The sequence below is a fragment of the Perna viridis genome, chromosome 5 (assembly GCF_037379345.1).
Source record: "Perna viridis isolate PV_CMFRI_1.1 ecotype Kerala chromosome 5, ASM3737934v1, whole genome shotgun sequence".
Taxonomy (NCBI): Eukaryota; Metazoa; Mollusca; class Bivalvia; order Mytilida; family Mytilidae; genus Perna; species Perna viridis.
In genome coordinates this window covers 46,265,068-46,285,884 of record NC_142449.1, presented here as the reverse complement: position 1 = coordinate 46,285,884, position 20,817 = coordinate 46,265,068, and the positions used below count along the sequence as shown (strand labels likewise).

The 20,817-nt window shown below is 32.7% G+C and overlaps 1 protein-coding gene across 1 annotated transcript; it reads right to left on the bottom strand.

Moving 5' to 3' along the window:
* Positions 1–1,071: 1,071 nt before the first annotated feature.
* Positions 1,072–15,502, bottom strand: LOC148617948 (E3 ubiquitin-protein ligase MYLIP-like). The gene is made up of 6 exons (XM_088585634.1): positions 15,283–15,502; positions 12,495–12,685; positions 8,122–8,505; positions 7,171–7,427; positions 6,457–6,626; positions 1,072–5,073 (listed from the first exon to the last, which is right to left on the bottom strand). Exons 1-6 carry the CDS (start codon positions 15,367–15,369, stop codon positions 4,864–4,866), a joined length of 1,299 nt encoding a protein of 432 aa, XP_088441760.1. The 5' UTR covers positions 15,370–15,502; the 3' UTR covers positions 1,072–4,863.
* Between the last annotated feature and the right edge of the window lie 5,315 nt (positions 15,503–20,817).

Here is a 20,817-nt window from a genome sequence, read left to right as displayed (position 1 = left end):
TCTCAGGTATTCATTGTGAAAGGTTGTATACAGTTCTCTGGTAATCATTGTGAAAGGTTGTGTACAATTCTCAGGTAATCATTGTGAAAGGTTGTATAGAGTTCTCTGGTAATCATTGTGAAAGGTTGTGTACAGTTCTCAGGTAATCATTGTAAAAGGTTGTGTACAGTTCTCAGGTAATCATTGTAAAAGGTTGTATACAGTTCTCAGGTAATCATTGTGAAAGGTTGTGTACGGTTCTCAGGTAATCATTGTAAAAGGTTGTGTACAGATCTCGGGTAATCATTATGAAAGGTTGTATACAGACCTCAGGTAATTATTGTGAAGGTTGTGTACAGTTCTCAGGTAATCAAGTGAGGAGAAAATTTTTACCAGTGAATATTTATTGTGAAAGATGTACATTTTCAGGTAACCATTGTAAAAGGTTGTATAGACTTCTCGGGTAATCATTGTGAAAACAGATCTCAGGTAATCATTGTAAAATGTTGTGTACAGATCTCCGGTAATCATTGTGAAGGTTGTGTACAGTTCTCTGGTAATCATTGTGAAAGGTTGTGTACAGTTCTCTGGTAATCATTGTGAAAGGTTGTGTGTAGATCTCCGGTAATCATTGTGAAAGGTTGTGTACAGATCTCAGGTAATCAAGTGAGGAGAAAATAGGGAGTACTTTGTTGTTAGTAGATTAGATTAATGAACTTGAAGACACAATGTTGAGAGTTGGAGAATGCCATGAAGCCTAATAATATCTGTCACCATCCTAACTTCTTGGTTGGAGATATACTGCAATTTAGAGCTCCCATAGTACTTTTCCAATTAACACAGTAATTCAATAAAAAAAAAGATTTCTAGATTCTGATCCACTTTTGACCCAACTTTTTTTTCACCTTTCCTGAAAAATTTTAGTTTGAAAAACTAACAGCATTTTTTCACTTAAATTGATAAAAAATAAAAAAAAAAATTTTGCCCTGATGGCAGAACACACAGAAATACTCATCTTGTAAGCATTCCCATCATTCTGATGCATAACTTAACTTATTACCTAGTTATGTTAACTAAAATAAAACACTTCAGTAAATAAATAAAATAAGTTTTATTTCTAACATCTCTGAAATCTATAAAATATTTTTGACAGAAAATAGACAACTTTAAAGTGCATTGAGGAGCTCTTAAGACACTTTTCTGAAAACTGTTACAACATATGATATTCTGAGATCTCTCTACAAATATATCACCATGACTTTCCAAAACAAAAATATATCACAGCATGGGTTTGATTTCCTACTTTTAAATTCTAACAAAAATATAGAATGGTTCAATTATGATGTAGTTTCCATTGTTTTAACTAAACACTTTCATATTTAACAGTGGCAGGTCCATGGGGATAAACATCCCCCCCCAAATTTTGTAAGAAAATTTTGTTAATGTTATGTACAATTAAGCAAATGATTGCCTGGAACACCCCCCCCCCTTTTCCTAAAAAAAAACTGGATTGAACCCCCCCCCCCTCTCCCCAAGAATACAGAATGGATCTGCCTTAGTTAAAATATCATTGTGAATACAGAACTCAACTGACAATATAACTGCATTTTTTTACATTAAAGTATGAAACCCAGTGAATTTATGCATTCATTTCAAAAAGTCTCCAATAGAAATTATTTTCTTAATTCACTAAAACTCCCAGAATCTCATTTTTTCTCTTGAAATAGTTAAGGAGATATTGCAAATAAATGCTTTGTAAAATGAGGTATTAATTATACATGGAATGGCAGTTTTAAAACTAACGAATAGAACTGATGATATACACATCCAAAATAACTACAGAGTATCATCAAGTCATTAAAAAAGCCATACTGAATAAGGCAAGTTTTGTATGTAAAACAATCTTAAGTATCTATGTAAATATACAAAAAATTATAATACCAGTATCAATCCTTGTGACATTTGTTTATGCTTGAATAAGAACAAATTAATCATTGAACAAATGAAGCCATTTCTGTTCACCTATTGTGTGAAATAATCATTAATTAATTATCAACCCTCAGGTAAAACAGTGATCAATCCTGCAAGGTCATACCTGATCATATCAACCCTCTAAGGTCACACCTGTTCATATAAACCCTCAGATAAAATGTTGATCAACACTCTAAGGTCATACCTCTTAGGTATGTGGTTATACTTTTGCAGTCTTAAATTTGCAATAGATAAATAATATGAAAATGTTCTTTACAGAAAATATTCATGACAGTTTAATTTTTTCCATTACAGGTCACAGCAAAAATGAAATGCTGTAAAAATTTCATAATTTCAGTAGGATTCTAGTTTCTTTATAAAAAGATAATTGTGCAAACACGGTATCAAACTTTACATACAGAAACAGGTTCATTATGATATTGACAGACCACATTTCTATTTATAGAGGGTTGGTATAAACAAGCTTCTAGCCATTCAAAAAGTTCTATGAATGATCGGAAATTGATATGTTTTTCAATTTTCTTTCTGTCAGCATGTATGTGACAATTTTCATTTCTGGCTACTTTAAATGGCAGTTAAATATGATTTTCATGAATTAGGATAAAATGATATTGCCACTATTAAAAGGACATTTCTGTTAACCAACAAAAATAGTGTCCAAGCAATACCCGTTAATTAAATCAGGTCTAAAATAAAAAAGTTCACATGGAATTGAACCTTTTAACAAGTTCAAAAAATGAAAACACCTCTTACATTTATAATTTAATGTCAGACACTGAACAAAGCGTCCCATAAAACAAACATAAATCAGAATGTTAAAAAAATTTTTAAAATTCATAGAGGATATTCTGACGAGAAATACATCCTATAATTTCTACCTCAAAAATATTGACAGGTATATTTTGTTTTTTAACTTGCATAGAGGAGCAGATACACACAGCACTGTCAGTAAACATAGAATGAAAAGAGAATGTACATGGTGTTTTTCACAAGATCAAAGAGTGTCAATTTAGTTACAGTCGTGATGTCATTTACCTATAAATTTACCTGTAATCCAATCAATGGTACGCTTTTCTTAACCCTTTGTGAAATTTACATTCAACCAGTCAAACACATTACACCTATAACTTAAATGGACCAAATCCCAAATTATTGAATTGAATTCAATTGTAGTCTTTTACAGACTTAGTAAAATTTTACTGGAACCAAAATTTATGGACTGCAGGTTCTGTGCTGATTTCGAAACCCTAACTTTTCTTCTAAAGTACAAAGAGAACATCAGAATGTAATCCATATGTATATTGACAGTGTTACTAAGAATGTAATCCATATGTTTATTGACAGTGTTTATTCACAGAAGGATATCTAAATTTACTTAAAATAGACAACCCACATAAGATCTTAAAAAAAAAAAAAAAAGATTAAAGACCTGGCAAGTATTTATATACATGACTACATGTACATATATTTACATACAACAATAACAAAACTACAAAGTAAGTGATGAAAATAAATTAAACCTCATACATCTTCTGACAATCAATACCCTAAAAATGAGAATAGAAATCAATCATAATGTTAACCGACTTTCAAACCCAGTTTTTACTATCTTGGTTCAGCTAGCCATGTCCTTTATATCTTGAAATTGTTGCATATTCCTAATTTTTTGGCAATTTTTATAAAAACGATTGTTGCATAAAAATTGTACTTTGAAATACTTCCAATAGAGTTGATTAGTAAAAAAATCATCTTCTTTTTAGCCAAGGATTAAACAATATTACAGACAATATTATTGTGAATAATAACCTTTTTATTTACATGAAACTGAGGTTAATAGACAATGGAAGACAAGAGAGTATCTCTCTTAATTAAATGACTTATCTTTGATGTACATGTAATTTGAAATTAAAAATAAAACTTAACACTGATTACATAACAAATAAAGTATTTCACTGCTCCACACACACACACACACACACACACACACACACACACCAAGTATACCCACAAACACACTAGCACACTTTCTATTAGGCATACATGTATATCATTTATTCAGCACCTGAACTTCATAATTATTTCTAGTACAGAAAAGTTAGAGCATTAACCAAATAAGAGGCCCTTAAAGAACTAAGGATGAACTTTGACCAAGAATATTCTACTTAAGTACTTTCGTACTTGTAAACATGCTGTCCACTTGAAATAAGTGCCTTTGTCTGTAATACCATGAATCAGAAGTGACCAAGTTGTCAGACTCATAAATGGGTAAATTTAAACTTTTGGACTCTTTTCAAACTGTGGAAAAATGCATTTGTACATGGTATAAGGGTTGAAAGAGCAACCAGAAAAGCAAAATTTATTCACAAAAGTGGGAAAAAAACAGCTTCTTTTGGGTTTAAGATTTGAAAAAAATTAAGCATCATAAGTATAAAACAGATAAAAATAAAGAAATGATTACATATTCATATGTTTAAAAGAAACAGGTACATGTTACAATGTAGCCAAAGACCTAAAAATAAAAACAACTTAGACATCAGTCATCATCAAGATCCAGAAAAAAGAAAAATAATCTAAGGTCACCTAAAACTAAAACTTGTACCAACATGTTACAATAAATATGATACATGAGAAAGTATTGCATTGACTCTGCTTTTTCCAACTCACACTATATGTACATAATTAACCAGGTTTTATACTCTTTTGAAAAACTTCAAAAGAATGATAAAACTTTGCATAAATCATCCAAGGATATTCCATCCAGAAATGACATGAGAATGTTATAAACAGTATGTTTGTAAACATTGCTGGAAAAATCTAAATTATTGCCATCTCTGTAACTGCACATTCCCGGTAAAGATCACACAAGTTATCCTCCACCAAAAAAACTTAAGATCAACTTTTCTGAAGAAGTGGTGTGGGTAAAAAGATCGTCTGAATATTTTGAATCTCAGTTCGACACAATGGGCATTCTTCTAACCGATCGGCACAGCTTTGACAACAAGTCATATGCCCACAGGGACAAAGTACAGTTGAAATATCACTGTCCATACACACATGACAAAGAAATGATTCCTGAATCTTATTCAACTTTGTTTTCAATCTCTGAAAAAGTAAAATAACAACTATGAATTCATTGCAGATGCTATGAGCCCCTTCCAACTCCTACATGTACATACATTTTATATTGCATAAAATTAGGTATTACAAGATTATAATAAACACTATACTTTTCATAGGATATTCCAAACTACCACAAGTTCAGGACATGGCATCATTCAGTTCATAGAAATTGAATTCTAATACATGTATCTGATAATCCATGGTCTTTTCATGCTTCTAGCGATATTCACATTTCGGAGGTTTACAATACTAACATTTGCTAACTACATGTACCAAGTGCATGTATACATTTGATGAGTGTCATCCAAATGATCAGTTGATAAATGTTTTATTGTATGAATGGAAAAAAAAGACCAGTGAAATATAGCGAATTTTAGGACTTATGGATATATGTAAATCAGTTCAAATGTCACACTTGATTTATTATTTCACGAACCTAGTGAAGTAAAATGTCTTAAATATCTAATATCTAGTCAGTTAATTCACAGTCATTGTATAATCATATACAATTATGGTAAAGTAGTATATTATTATGTTTTTCATAAAATCAAAGTTGAAAAGTAATTGGAAGCTTTAAAATATTATGTAAATCACATCCTTGTTTCTTTTTTTAAAATACATGTAACTGAAGGAGATTTAAAAATAGTTTCTTATGTAAAACATGGATGATTAAAATCCCTTAAAATGTCATCACTTGTTATATATGCATGTTTATGTAGATGTACTTTCAAATGTCTGTGTTTCAAGAAGAAAATTGTCTAAGTTTCTTAAACCTGATGTAAGCACAAAGTATAAACATAGAAGATTAACGTAATATTGGCCAAAAAGGGAAGAAGAAGAAGAAAAAAGAATATAATGCCACCAAATTTTTACATATAAGTCTTAATGTTACCAACCACATCCTTAAAGATAAAGGAAAATTGCCAAAAAAAATCAAAATAGACTTTTTTACAAGAAAAAAGGATAAAAACAACTGAACTCCTCCTAGGATTACATCAATTACCAACCACTTCCACAAATGATATAATACTGGTACTCATCATTTCAGTTTCTTTCCAATTTTCACATAAAAGAAAACTCCTTTTTTTTTTACAATGATAAAGTACATCTGCATCAGTACGACCATTAGAGTCAATATCCAGTTTCTTCATTTTGTTTACATTTCCAATAATATAATATATATAATGAACAATAAATATCATCATGAACATCATTTTCTCTTGGCAGAAAGGTATTATAGGATATATTGGAAGAGATCATTTCATCATACACAATGGTGTATTAACAGTTTTTTTGCACATTAAGTAACAACACTTTAGCAGTTTAATGTATCGGTACATCAAGAGAGAGTGGTATAGGTCTCACCTGTACATCAGGGCATTCATGGCTTTTATGTAAACTGTTGATCTCTGAAACCTCCATCTGCTCTTCTGTGGGACTGGAATTTTGATTAGCAGCTTCTTTCATTAGTTTCCGTCTTGTACTATCATAAACCTCTCGCCAAGTGTGTTGCACATCAAACACATAGTTCTGACCTATGAAAACAGGCAAAACGACTGATCAAACACTTCAGTCTAAGAATATTTTCAATTTTTTGACATAAAATCAAAGTTTTGTGAATTCCAATACCATCATGAACAGTGAGAAATTTTCTCAAACTTAAAATATTTTACAAGTCCTGGTACACTAGGGCCATGAATTACTACATCAATTCAATTTTAATGAACTTTTTTTCTCATAATTTTCATAAAAAAAACTGACTGAACTTAGTTCTTATATATATAACCATCAGGAGAGCAAGAAATGGAGTATATAGGAAGTTGTTCCCTTGACAGGGTGTTCTTGTAACGTTGGTCACTGTAAGTGATGATGGAATAATGACTACTAGTATAAGAAGTTTTCTATCTAGAGCTTTACTCCACACACCTTTCTACCAATTATGGAGCATACCATTTTTTAAAATATCGGTAAGCTGTAACTCTCTATTTATGTAATTCATATTTTTCACAGACCTCTCACTTATTAAAATTTTTGACAAACAAGTAAATATTTCTATGATACATATAATTAAACATTTACCTAATGTACTGTTTTCATTAAATAATGAAGCAAAAAGTCCTTTGATATCCCTATACACCTGAGAAGACACCTCACTGTTCACTGTGTCACATCGAAAAAATGAATGCATCTCTGTTATACATCTGTACAAAGCACTGGCTGCCTTCAGACTACGTAACCGAACTTCAATTTTCCTGGTCTCCATCTCCTCGTTATAAACAGATACTATACAATTCCAACCATCGTGTACAACTCTCTGTATCATAGGATACTCAATTCTGTAGAGAGAGGAGTAGAAATGTAAGTATAGATTATAAACGTACATTTGTACATGTATATATTCACTTAAAGCATTTTAAAACGGTTAAAATCAACATCTTTTTTAATTGACGCACAAGTTCTTGCATTTTTTATTGTAGTATCTTATTTTGGCAATTTACTAATAAACTAAATGTACATTATACATGGACTTATATCAATGATTTATTTGTGATTTTAATCATCAAAAGAGATGTATTTAATACACCCCCTCCCGCTCCCCCCCCTAAAAAAAAATATGTTGCAATACTTTTTCTTAAATACACTAATTTTTTTTTAATCATTGTTGCAAATGAATGTGCCAGTTAATAGACAAACAAGCTTTTTTTCCTACAAGAACTAGTAGAGATTTTTTCAGATTAACCAAAGTGATTCTTCAAAAATTAAACAATAAAATCTCAGAAAATCTATATAAGCTTGTGTGTAGGTGTACACTCCACAGCTCTTTAAACTTTATCCAGAAAATAAGTTTCCAAAATGAATAACTCCGTGGTCTCCAAATCAAGGCAGGTTACTTGGTTTACTTTAAAACTATAGCCAAAGCCTTCAGTTTGCTCTCATTAAAAAAGTCACAAATTGCATCACTTGATAGTATAGCAATACATGTACAAAGCAGTGTGCTATATAATTGAGGGAAACATTCTATAATCGTACCTCTCCACTAAATCCATGTTTATGTCGTAGATAAAGACCCCGTCTGGTCCTACACCTACAGTAATCAGCTTCCTTTGTTCATTCTTTGCCTCATGTTTCTCCATCCCAAAGTCCTCAAGTGTTGAGGCTTCCTGTAACATTCTGTACTGGGCATTCTGGGAAGACAAGTTGTGAAGTTCGGCATGGCTGTTTACCACACTCCTTACAAAGTCAGCATCAGCCCCCGGGCATAATTTATCTATGAATGTTTCATACCCTGCAGAAACTTGATCACCAAACTCTTCCTGTGCAATCAGCGCTAGGATATTGACAAGCTTTGACTGGTCGGAGATATGTAAGGTCTTGGAAAGAATCTCCTGCTTCACTTGAAGGAAGAACAGATGCCTAGAAAATAAAAAGATAAATGCTACAGTTACATAGACAGTATTTATGGCAAGAACAGATGCTATGGCCTACAATAGGCTAGAGTTGAAAAATAACAGCAATATTGATTTCACTAGTACAAAAATGAACATTGTTTTAATGAGCTCTATTAACATATGTTTTAATTAGGATTTGTGAAAGAGTTCTAAGCCAACAGGAACAAGGAAACTAGAATGATAGTTTATCTTTTTTCTTAGATTCTCATAATTTCACGAATTTTCACACAAAGACCAACTTCATAACATTTTTTGCAGTTGTTTAAAAACCATCAATTAAATAAAAAACAGTAGCCCACAAGGTAAATATCTCATCAAGGTAAAATGTAAACTGAAACTGGAAAGTTTCCAACTGAGTCAACCACTATTTATTGTTTTGGCCCCAACTTGTCTGTTTCATCAGATCTATATATTCTTGAAAGTTTAACAGTGAGTGCAAACACAAGATTTGGTTCATAAAATCTAAATAGACTTGAAACTGTGTTTACAAACTAATCAATCAGGCATTGTACATTTTATTGATTTCACTTTCTTCCATTTCATATTCTAAAATTTAGGAGTCAACTTGAAACTGGAAAGTTTCCAAAACATTGTAAATATGGTATTTTGTTTCGATTATGTCATAATTATAACATCTAAAGCCACTATTTATAATTACACCCAAGACATTGCATTTTCATTAAAAATAGGGAAGTACAAAACAGACACATAATTGTTTATGAGAATGAGAAGACAAAGAGTCCTATAAATATATCTATGTATGACTAAATTGACCACAAATCTAAATTTAGCTTTTTGCAATCTTAAGACACATTTAATTTGAAATGTCTCTCTTCTCTTACATCTAAGATTTAAGTGTCAAGTCTTGTTTCTCAGTCTGAGTGAAAAGCCAGATTTATAACTTTTGCAGTTAACAAATTAGAATAAAGAAAGCTATATAATTGTTACAAGATTTTCTCTCTCTGCCCCACAAATTGCAACAGAAAATTTAGTAAAATACAGAGCTATACTGTTGTTTATGTACACTTTGTACATTTGATTGAATTAAAATGTACAGGGATGTCAGTCCTATTTTAAGTACATTGTAGCAGGAAAAACAGAAAAAGTAGCAGGTAAACTGATGAAAATTTTGCAAGAGTTCACCCATTTTTGAAAATATGTGTACAGTAGCTGTCCAAGTTTTCTGGTTGACTTCTTCTATTGACATCCCTGTTGTCTGTCAAAAAGTACTTTTATTTTAGTGGAATCAGGATTGGTTTTCAATAATTTTTGTTATTTGTGGTGTTTTTCTGTTCTCCGTTCTTGTCTTTTTCTCAAAATTATGAAAATCCTGTTTCTTATTCAAATCATGGCCTCCTTGCTCTTACTATAGTATACATGTATGTAATGTAAGCAGTTAACTGCTCAAAAAATAAACAACTGAAAATCCAATCAAATGAATAAAACAGAGAGTAAAATTGGACAAAATAACAATATGAATACATGTATTATGAAGAAGAATTCATTAATTATAAATCAAGTCAATAGAACAAGATTCTCAGTGAGGTCATGGACTTGAGTAAAGGTCAATGAACTACTGGTTTATTTTATTATTAGTCCTATATGTTTTTGTTATACATGTGCTTATTTATGTTACAGGACAACACACTATAGATTTGTAGCTGTTACATTGTCCTCATATACATGGTACATTTGTATATAGCCATGAGGATTTAATAATTTTACACAAAGAGACCTAGTATCACTTTTAAGAATATTGACCCATTCATGCCATTGGCGTTTTGAAAATAATGTTTTAAAATGGCTTACGGAATAGAAAATACATCTTCATAATAATGGAAGTACAGCAGCATTTGTTTTTAAAGAACCTTTCTTTAATGTTCTCATGTAAAAGACATGAGCTAGAATTGATGGTATTGGATTTTATTACAGATACATTTTGTACATGTATTTAATTCAAATTACACATTTATCTGATCTGTTAAGAGCAAGTAAAATTTAAAGAAGATCCAAATTACAAAAGTTATTTTCAGGACCAAGGATTCATTTTTATACCACTTTTTTGGCTTTTGACCCACAGACTTTCATTGACTTATAAATGCAAATTTCTAAGTGTTTCCGATTCAGAATTCTGACAATCATACATGTACATTTGTACATTCTTGGTCCAACTCAAAAGGACAACCCAGTTACTACACAAAAGGACTAAGTTAGGGTATTTAGTAAAAAATATGGAAAATTTCATACATGTAGTTCAAAACAGGAAAACTTACAACACATGTATAGCATTGTGTATAAGGAAATATATGAACCTTTTAAGTATTAGTATTAGTGTTGAGGTACACATGTAATGTATAAAGTGCTTTAATGATTGTCAATGTTTAGGGAATACCTTTAATTCATTTAAGTAATAATAGTTAAAGACACCTACACAGGTTACAATCTGACATATTATAACACTAAACTGGAGCAAATTTAGAAAATTTAATCATACATTCGTAACTCAGTCGAATGACTTACATTTAACTTTAATAGCATGAATCATTTTGATTTGAATGAGTTCAAATAAAAAATATCACATGATTAAACCATGGGCATAGTATTTTTACCTGTCATTGTCAAGTTTTGTTCTTAACCAAAATTAGACCTTGTCAAAACTTTATTACATTAATGTATCATTATTATTCCAAATGTGCATTGAAAAACTTGTAAATTATTCTAGTACTTGTATAAAAAATTTTATATTGTCATGGCCATGTTAAAAGATGTGACAATATACAGTTATTAACAAGTTTTCTTAAGCAGCCAAATTTTCTTGAACTGTTTTAAGCATACACTTCATGTACTGGGTACTTTCTTGATAAACATGTAAGAGTTAAAAAGAATTTACATGTATATGTCCAAGTATCAAATGATTACATGATCACAATGATCACCAGCATATTAAGATAATGTGTTAAATTCAATGAACTTTTTCCTTAAAATTAACAATACATGGTCAATTGTATGGTAAACATTCACAATGTATACTTACTACATGTACATGTACATGTTTGTGTTTATCCCTTAATATTGTCATTTGTTATACAAAATTTCCTTTTTTATTATTCCTTTTGACAATTACCTAGAGTTTATCAGTTAGGTAATTTTGCCATTACCTTTTCTTTTACAAGTGTACATGTGTTATGCAAACTGAACACTAAGACTTCTTTAAAAAATCCTGAGAAATGCATTTTGTACAAGTTCAACTTTTCTTCAACCTCTGCATGTAAGTTAAACTTACATTTACATGTAAAAAACCCAAAAATGTACATTGTATGTACATGTATAACCAGTTAGAAGGGTCATATAAAATTAAATTTGAAATGATCAACACAATTTTGATCAATTTAAACCATGTAGGCCTGATTTTATTGCACATGCAGTGACATGTACAGCTTAAAATACATGTACATACATGCAAGAACGGAATATGTATTAGCACTAGGTCTATCAAAGAACAAGTTAGTTCTCACGTACATGTAGATTAGGATTTCAAATAAAGTAAGAAACATTTGGATAAAGAAGGCAAAAGAGTACAAACTTCACATCATGATGACAATTTGATGTACATGTACAATACATCTAGAATAGCAAATATGTCAACTGATGATTTTGTGGTAAGCCAAGCTCATAATTTAATTAGAAAATTATGAATCTCTAAAACAGTTTGGGCAACTCTGTGAATATTACATTAACTTAATGGGCTGCTTGATTCCAATGCAGCTACAAACAGTATATCTCCAGAGAACACATACATGTACATGTACCTATACAAGTACCAAGAACAACTGGACCCAAGTAAAAATTTATCTTTTACTGAACCACTTTAACAAGTATTTTGGCTAAGAAATCTACGACCAATTTTATGCTTACCATTTTTGTGACAGAGACGACTGATTTATAATAACATACCTGCTTGATTCTTGAAGCATAAGGTGTGGCTGAACATAGAACTTTACTCTCAGATGAAACCTGGGATACTTCATACTAGACCTCTGCTGGTCGATTCTGTTCCTCATGTTCAGCCAGATCTTCTCATTCTTGCTCCCAGTAAACTGTAATCCAAAATAATCTTGCTCCAAGATCCCAAGATGAGTACACACCTGAAAAAATATATTAATAACATCTTGTGTAATATTACAAGTCTTCAATATAAATCGCACATGTACATGTACATGGGTATGGTAAATTGTATCTTAAAAAACCTTTTGTATCCCCCATCTATAACATTTTGGTTATCAATCAAGGTTAGAGTATGGGTTAAAACCCACTTTCACCTTTGATAAGTAGTTTCTAAAAGATAAAAAAGGAAAACAAGCAAGTAAACAGCATGTAAATGTATAATACATGTGAACATGTGAAAACGTTCAACATAAATTTGTACTAGAACACTACAACTTTCATGCCAACTTTGGACTCAAATAAAACATGAACATGTATAGCTTTGATTTACAATGCACCTGTACATGTATTAAGTACTGTATCAAAGGCAGTTAGATCTCATATCCCTCTCCCCTCCAAACAATAGCAACCCAAGTTTCAAGTTTACAAGCTAAAGTCTGTATTATCAAGTAATGGTCACTATCCATCTTATTTTCATTAAGACCTTTAAAATGAGAGTTACAAGCATGGACAAACATGTATATACAATGTAGATCCAGGACCTTTTATCACCTACATGTACAAAGTACTGTATATGTACAAAAATGCTGTATCATCAAAGATTGGAAAACTTTAAATTACACCTTCCATAACATGTGCCTTAGGATATGCAAAATCAATTGGTCAAAAAAGATCTCTAATAAAGGCCTATGGAGAAAAAAACCACAGAGGAGCATTCAATTAGAAACAAACAGTGGAAATGGAAATGAATAGGACATGTCATGAGAATGGACAAAGTACAGTATGCCCAGCTAAATTAGTTCTCAGATGGACTCTTGAAGGGAAAAGAAAGTGGGGAAGACATAAAGAAACTTGGAGAAGAATGGTAGGACAGTTGAAAGAGATGGGAATGAAATAAAAAGAAGCAGAAAAGAAGGCAAGGGACAAACAAATTTGGTGGCAGCTGATCTCAGTCTTGTGTGGAGACATGCACAAAGTAAGTTAGGGATTAAATTCTTGTAAGTGTTGGTCCAAGGTCCAAGTGTACATTTCAAAAAAAGTCTTAAATGTGTTAAAAAAAAAGTCTTAAGTGTGAAATTGATCGTAACTTGTGACATCACAATGCTATTTAAGGTTGTGACATCATTACTTACGATCAACTTCACACTTATGATTTTTAGTGATATCTACGACAGGACCCCAAATTAAAGACTGAGGGCCTTCAAAATATTATTTACATGTACATGTACTTAATTCTGGACCTTTAACCATTGTCACTACAACTCTACTGGGAATTTTAAGTTTTTCTTAAGTGGACCATAGATTTGAAACTGAAACCTTCCACACTTGACAGTAAATTTGAACCCTTTCATCTTCGACTTTGAAACTTGGTGCTCTCAGTACCAAGGTTTTACAAGCATGGAAACTAATTCAACTCATGAGCACCTGTTCAGCTGTAATATATTAAAAATGCACAATTAATAGCCCAATTATTTGATTCAAATGATTGAGTAATTATCTAGGATTCAGTGAATAGAAGAAAGGAGAAGTGAGTCTTGAATGGGGAGAAATCATACCTCACAGCTTGAATATTTTATCGCACTGACATTAAGTTTAAGTCATATCTTAATATGGACATGTATTCTAATAAATCTCAATTTCGCCATCTAGATTATGCCCTGTTGATTGATCAGCTTCAAATGTATTTAGGCTTCAAACAATACAATCAATGTTTATATTTTCAAAAAAAATACCAAAAGGTATCATTATGTCATAAAAAATCAATATTTGTTTCCTCCTCAAATTGGTTTTCCACATTATTATTTATAGAAAAAATCTATATTCACTACAGGTTGAACTGTTTTTATTGACAAAAGCAAAAAGAACATTGCAACATGTGGAAGAAAAGGTGTACAAATGTACATTAAAATATTGTGAAACAAAAATATACAAATTATTACATGTATTATCAATATAACTTCAACAAAGTGTTACACTGTAATTCCTCATCAATTTTTATTTAGATACAACAACATATGTACTATGTAAATGAAGACATGGACGAAATTATTTAAACTCAAACTGTTAATCATCAGGCACAAAATCATAATAATACAATGTATGTGCTTGTCCACCTGTACGCGTATTTCAGTCTTGAAGCAGTTTTAATTACCCCTCCTTTTTTCTCACTTACATTACAATGGCTTTTGCAATCAGCTGATTTACCCTAAGATGCAATCAATTGGTTTCAGTCTCCTTACGAAGTACAATTTTATCTTATCATGTTCATTGGGCATAATAATAAAACACAAAAAAGGTGTACCGGTGTTTTCAAAGAGTACCGCTAGCTGATGATTGATCCTTTGTGTACATCAATCGCAAGTTGGACTTTGGACCCTGCATGGCCATTTTCATTCTGTACTTTCCCTTTGTCGAAAAAATCTTCCTACTGTATTTTCAGACAAATGAGCAGGAAAAGTTATCTCCTTTAGACGTATTTATTAATTTTACAACTGTGCAATCAAACAAAGGTTAATTTTCAATGAAAACAAAAGAAAAGAAGAAATTACAAAAGATGAAGTAGGTCACGTATTTTTACCTGCTCCAAACATTGCTGTCCATTTTCCCTTGGATCCACTGTTATTTCAATAACTACACTATTCGGTAGTACCACAGTAAAATACATTTTTCATCTGCAATATCTAATATTTCCTTAGAGCGTCATTTATCAAAATAATCATCCTGTGAAATGTCGATAAAACTTCAGTCGTTGATCAAGAAGATCACATGCATGGACTTTGACCGTCAACTTTGATTCTGCGCAAAATTCATAGCCAATCAAAGTGCATAGTAGGCGTTACACTTAAAAACATCAACACAAACACATGTAGAGCTGTCAACAATGCATATTGCACTGGAAACGAGTGATGACAATGTGTGGTGACGGCTACAGTATACTTTGCAGAGAGTTAGCAGAAAAATTCCGTCTACATTTGGTCATTTTCTGATTAATACAAACATGAACTAATTATCCTTAACTAATATAACGTTTCGGACCAGCCGGGGAGGGGGATGTCACTCATTAAAGTGTCATCCAAATTCATATCGAACTGTTTAGAAATAAAAAAGAATAAAATTTCTTGAAATACAGTTATCAATATACTGTAACTGAAATTGTTATTATAATACATATATTATCTGGTTGGTTTCGGGTGTCTGACAAACTGGGGTTGTCAAGTTTTTTATTCATAGTTTGTCTTTAAAGGGGTACATTATTATAACAGCACATCTGAAGGGGTATATAATTTCAAGTCCTTAATGGGGTTGCATCTGATAAAATTCTACCATGGGCTTATCTTTGGTTGTTGATCTACAGGGGCTTGCATGCTTCCACTACTAAATATGCAGCCCCACCAACATCTTACTAGGAATATACTAATGGAGCTGCATATTTGATAGTGGGAGCAGTTAAGCCCCTGTCATTGATGATGACAGACCAATACATCAGTCATCTTTCAATCTTGAAGAGACCCGTGCAGGTCTGGGTGTAAAAAGAATAGGCCTGCAGCAGCGCTAAGCTTGTCGTAAAAGGCGACTAAATAGTGCTCAGAAAACCAGCCGGGGCTAGGCGGGGAAGCCACAGAGCAACTGGGTTGTGTGCCCCAGGTGGTGGAATGGGGTACCCCTGGCGTGTTACATGCTGGGCTGCCTGGCTATAATACGGAAAGCCTGACCGCAAACCATAGTGGTGCACCGTGTTGGGAAAGATGCCACGTTCCTCGCACGTTAAAGAACAATGATGTGGTATTCGATAGGAGTAGGAACCTTTGCGCTCCGCCACAGGAGGCTAAATTGCCCGACCCTACCCATCGCTCTCATCCTCTCATTTCACCATCTTCATCATTTCATGTTCATTTTATCACGAATTTTATCTTCATCGCCTGAATATAGCTGAAATATTGCTGCTCGGGCGTTAAACTCCAATAATCAATCACTCTTGAAGCTATATACAATCCATCAAATATTTTATAAATTAAATGCCTATTCAATTCATTAACCCAGTTATTTGATGAGGCAAAACGGATAAATTTAAATAGGGTATAAGAAGTTTGAATATTGGTCTATAATGGGATTTCAAATGTCTGCGATGGGGGTCGTGATTCAGGACTGCATCCGAACATATCCCCCCCCCCCAAAAAAAAAAAAAAAAAAAAAAATCAGATTACCACCTCCCCGTGGGTTTCGGACTATGGAAGTATATGTTAATATTTAGGAAAATGAGGAGTGGAAATACCGAAGAGTCCTGAAGGAAATGCGACCGGCTACAAGTCCGAGAAGGAATTGTATAGGTCTAACAAAATGGTAAACACAGGCTATTTTCGTAAGACTTATGCTTAAACTAGAAAGAGACTTTTGTTTTGTATTGTTAAAGTACATATAGTATTTGCCATATTCAACACATTTCGAACACGGAATTCCGAGCTTCCCACCTCTTTACAAAACTGAGCAACCATGTTAGGCAACAAGATGTTAACAGCAATTAACACACTTTGAGATTTTGGAAATGGGGTCCGTGAAATAAGGAGGGTTTCAGACTATTATTGGCAAATTTCTCCCAAAAACATGCATGCTGTGAAACTAAAAATGAAAAAGGATGATCCAACTATATATATATGATTTTGCATTTGGGTACAGTCACAGAGCAGTTATTAAAGAGATTCTATATTACAGACAAAGGCACGAGTTGTCTTTAATGTTGGTAACTCGTCCAATTTGATACTCTGAAGTCAACATCTATCATTTGACTAGTAATAAAATGCATCATGTTCTGTAAAATTCCGGAGATTCGGTGGATCCTCCAAAAGTACACTGATGATGCAGGTAACAATTTGATTGCGTCACCAACGCACAAGTGGGTCACAACTTTCGTTTTTCCATACTGCACTTAATGCTTTATGATTTTCCTTACGTCAGTTGGAAGCAAAATCAATTACAGCGAAGTGTATCACGTGATATTGATGGGGAAAATGTTATAATCGACTGGTGAAGCATTACTTGTTTTTATTTACATCGAGGCCTTGAAATCAGGAAAACAATAATTGATGAGTACACCGATCCGCACTCCTATCATACTGATAGATACAATAACAACCCGTCGCATGTTAAGGAGTGCACGCCTCCCCAAAATTGTATTTATTGTTTTGCGACATCAACGATGAACACAGGTCTAGTAACTTCACCCTCGACTACACCCGTCCGTCTACTCCAGCATACTCCAGCAATGCTAGAGGTTGTCTGGCAAGCTGTTTTCTGACTTGGTGCCATCCTGGAGTATGGAAGAAAGGAATTCCAACTTCTGACGTTGTAGGAGTACCGTCCGTCCATCGCGCTCACGGAAATGGGGGAGGGGTATAATTCCTTTGTGAAAATCCGTAACTTAAAAAAAGTATTGAACCAATGAACTAATATATTACAAGTTTTCACAGTGCTTATGCATATTTAGGATGTGCATCTCCTGAGAATTTGATATTTTTTTCTGCAAATCAAAAATCAAAAACTTTTTAATTTGTTATCCAATTTTTGCACATTGCTTGTATAAATATTTCAAATGTGCACCTTTCACGTAGAAAATTGACCTGGCATGTTGAACGTAACCATTTTTCGTCACTTCATGTTGTGGATGTAATGTATAGCACCTACATTATTCAAACATTACTAATTAAGGTATTATGTATTGTATATTTGAAGAAGTACATGCACTCCTATTATGTATGCGTTTGGCAAATATCAGTTACGATTTTTTTTTTCACTAGTTGAACATTTTTTCAGCAGGATGCTACCATAAGTACATACTTATTATTCAAGTTTCCATAGATATGCCCAACATAGTCTTAGATTGAAAATGTATGCTGACCAACCTTGACATGACGCATTATGGGTCTTATTTCGTGAAATCTTGATAATTCACAGTTTATATATTCCCTCAAATAATCTAACCCCGCACCCCCATCTTGAAATTAAAACGTTAATAATAACATTCGAACACACAGAATAATAGATAACTACCCAGGTCTATATTCGTACACTCGTCTTTTTCACATCTCACACGGTTTTCTTTCTGAACAGCGTCATTCCCACCAATCATTTTATAGGAACTACATCTAGTTTACGATCAGGTTATTCCAAGAATCACACACGCCCGCTTTCCAAATTTTGGAAGATCAGCGGTCGAAGGCAAATAACATTAATCAATTTAATCTTCAGATAGTTATCATAGGACGAACGGGCGGACGAACAGAACGATATGAGAATTACAATATCGCATGTACCTTAAACTCGACCGTCATGTGGAAATTTCTAGCAGAATTCCACTATTCCCATGACAAAAATGCTTTAGTGGATTTTTAGTTTGTACACGGACTACTATTTATTTCAATTTATTTCAAGAACCTAAAGGATTTAGTAGAAAAAAATAGAGAGCGATGAAGTGAAAGCCTATTACAATGTTCTCAAGTACTATGTCAGCAGGTCTTCACTGATATTGTAAATAAGCTTTAATATTGTGTCATTCTAATCTCTCGAAACAAGTGCACTAGTGCACGTATGTGTAATGATGCTTATGTAAACATTTTTTTTTATCTCTTTGAAACATCTGCTCCAATATCAGAATTACAATGATTTCAGTCGGAGAAACGATGCATTTTGTAACATACAATTTGCTAGCACATGTATACAAAATAGGTCTTGCATTTATTGTATAGAAGAACACTATTTAAACAGATATTAAACAAAATGGCATATCCTACCACTTCGAAATATAATCACGCGTGAAAGCACCGTGAATAAGTCGTCTAATCGCAAGGTACTGCAGCAGTGCTAGAGGTTGTCTGGCGTGCTGTTTTATGACTTGGTGCAATCCTAACGTTGGGGTATGGAGGAACGAAATTCCAACCGCTTACATTGTAGGAGTAATCGCTAGACTGTCCAGATGCAGCCAGAGAAACAATATTACTCTATCGCGACTCCTCACTGACGACCTCGAGATATGGCATGATTATAAAGCTTGAATAAAATTCCTTGCAAGAGTGTTGTTTGCATTGGTGAGCAGTGCAGTTCTTTGCAGGTCAAGTCCGGAGGCAGAGGAAAACATCTATCATGACTTCGTCATTGTAAAGACCGTAGAACCTCTAAACTGTATCAAATATTCTTGCTCTTATTCAAAATCAATTTGGGAATGGCTTGTTAAGTGTCAGTATCTGTAAGAAGCAGGCAGTGGGTGAAACAGGGTATGAAAAAAACCATCATTTTGATAGTGTAATTTGACTATTGGTACCATCAGAATCAAGGAAAAAAGACAATATTTTCCATATCATTTTGGCCAATTGAGTCATAATTTCATTGAAATGGACTGAAAATGAACATTTCAAGGGCAGACAACTTTGTCAAAACCACATTGTTCTAATATTATATTGAAAATAACTAGGCAAAGCCAGTATTGCAGAGATCAAATAATGTTTTTTTTTCAAATAGAGAAAGTATCCATGAATGATATTACATTGTGAAATCGGTGGGGTTTAGACATACATGTTTCTGAATTTTCAAATTTTGCCTGATTCTTACAAACACTAACACTTAAGTAGAAACATGGATACAGTCTTAACACCCGGGCCGTTTTTTCATCTGTTTTACTATTTGTCTTTTGTTTTGTTGTTTTTTCTTCCAGAATTAAAATTCGTCTTATACTTATGAAAGCCCAGACGGGACTTCTTATTAAATAATCCATGATTATTAAGTAGTAGTCTTTGTGAGAATCATGCAAATTGTGTAATATGTGATACATCCCAAAAAAAAAGACTACACATTTTTATTTTTTTTTATTATAATTCCAATCTGTCTGCTCTTGGAAGATAATCCACATTGAAAATCCAATAGTTTTTATTGTATTTTAGTGTCATTTACAGAGTTATCTCCCTTAAATTTGGATGCTACATTCTGAAAATATGTAATCTTTCCAACCATGAATCACACTTTGCATGATTCTTATATGGAGTGCTACCTAATTCCTTATTCGTACAATCTAATTAAAATTAAAGCTATGAATTGTTCCAATCAGTAACTAACGATCTGTAAATTT

Bases quoted from the DNA above. Each gene is read 5' to 3' on its own strand.
- LOC148617948 (XM_088585634.1), bottom strand. From the start codon at position 15,369: ATGTATTTTACTGTGGTACTACCGAATAGTGTAGTTATTGAAATAACA. The intron at 12,686-15,282 runs GTAAAAATACGT...ATATTTTTTCAG, and splicing joins GACAGCAATGTTTGGAGCAG to GTGTGTACTCATCTTGGGAT. The intron at 5,074-6,456 runs GTGAGACCTATA...TTACTTTTTCAG, and splicing joins ATGAATGCCCTGATGTACAG to AGATTGAAAACAAAGTTGAA.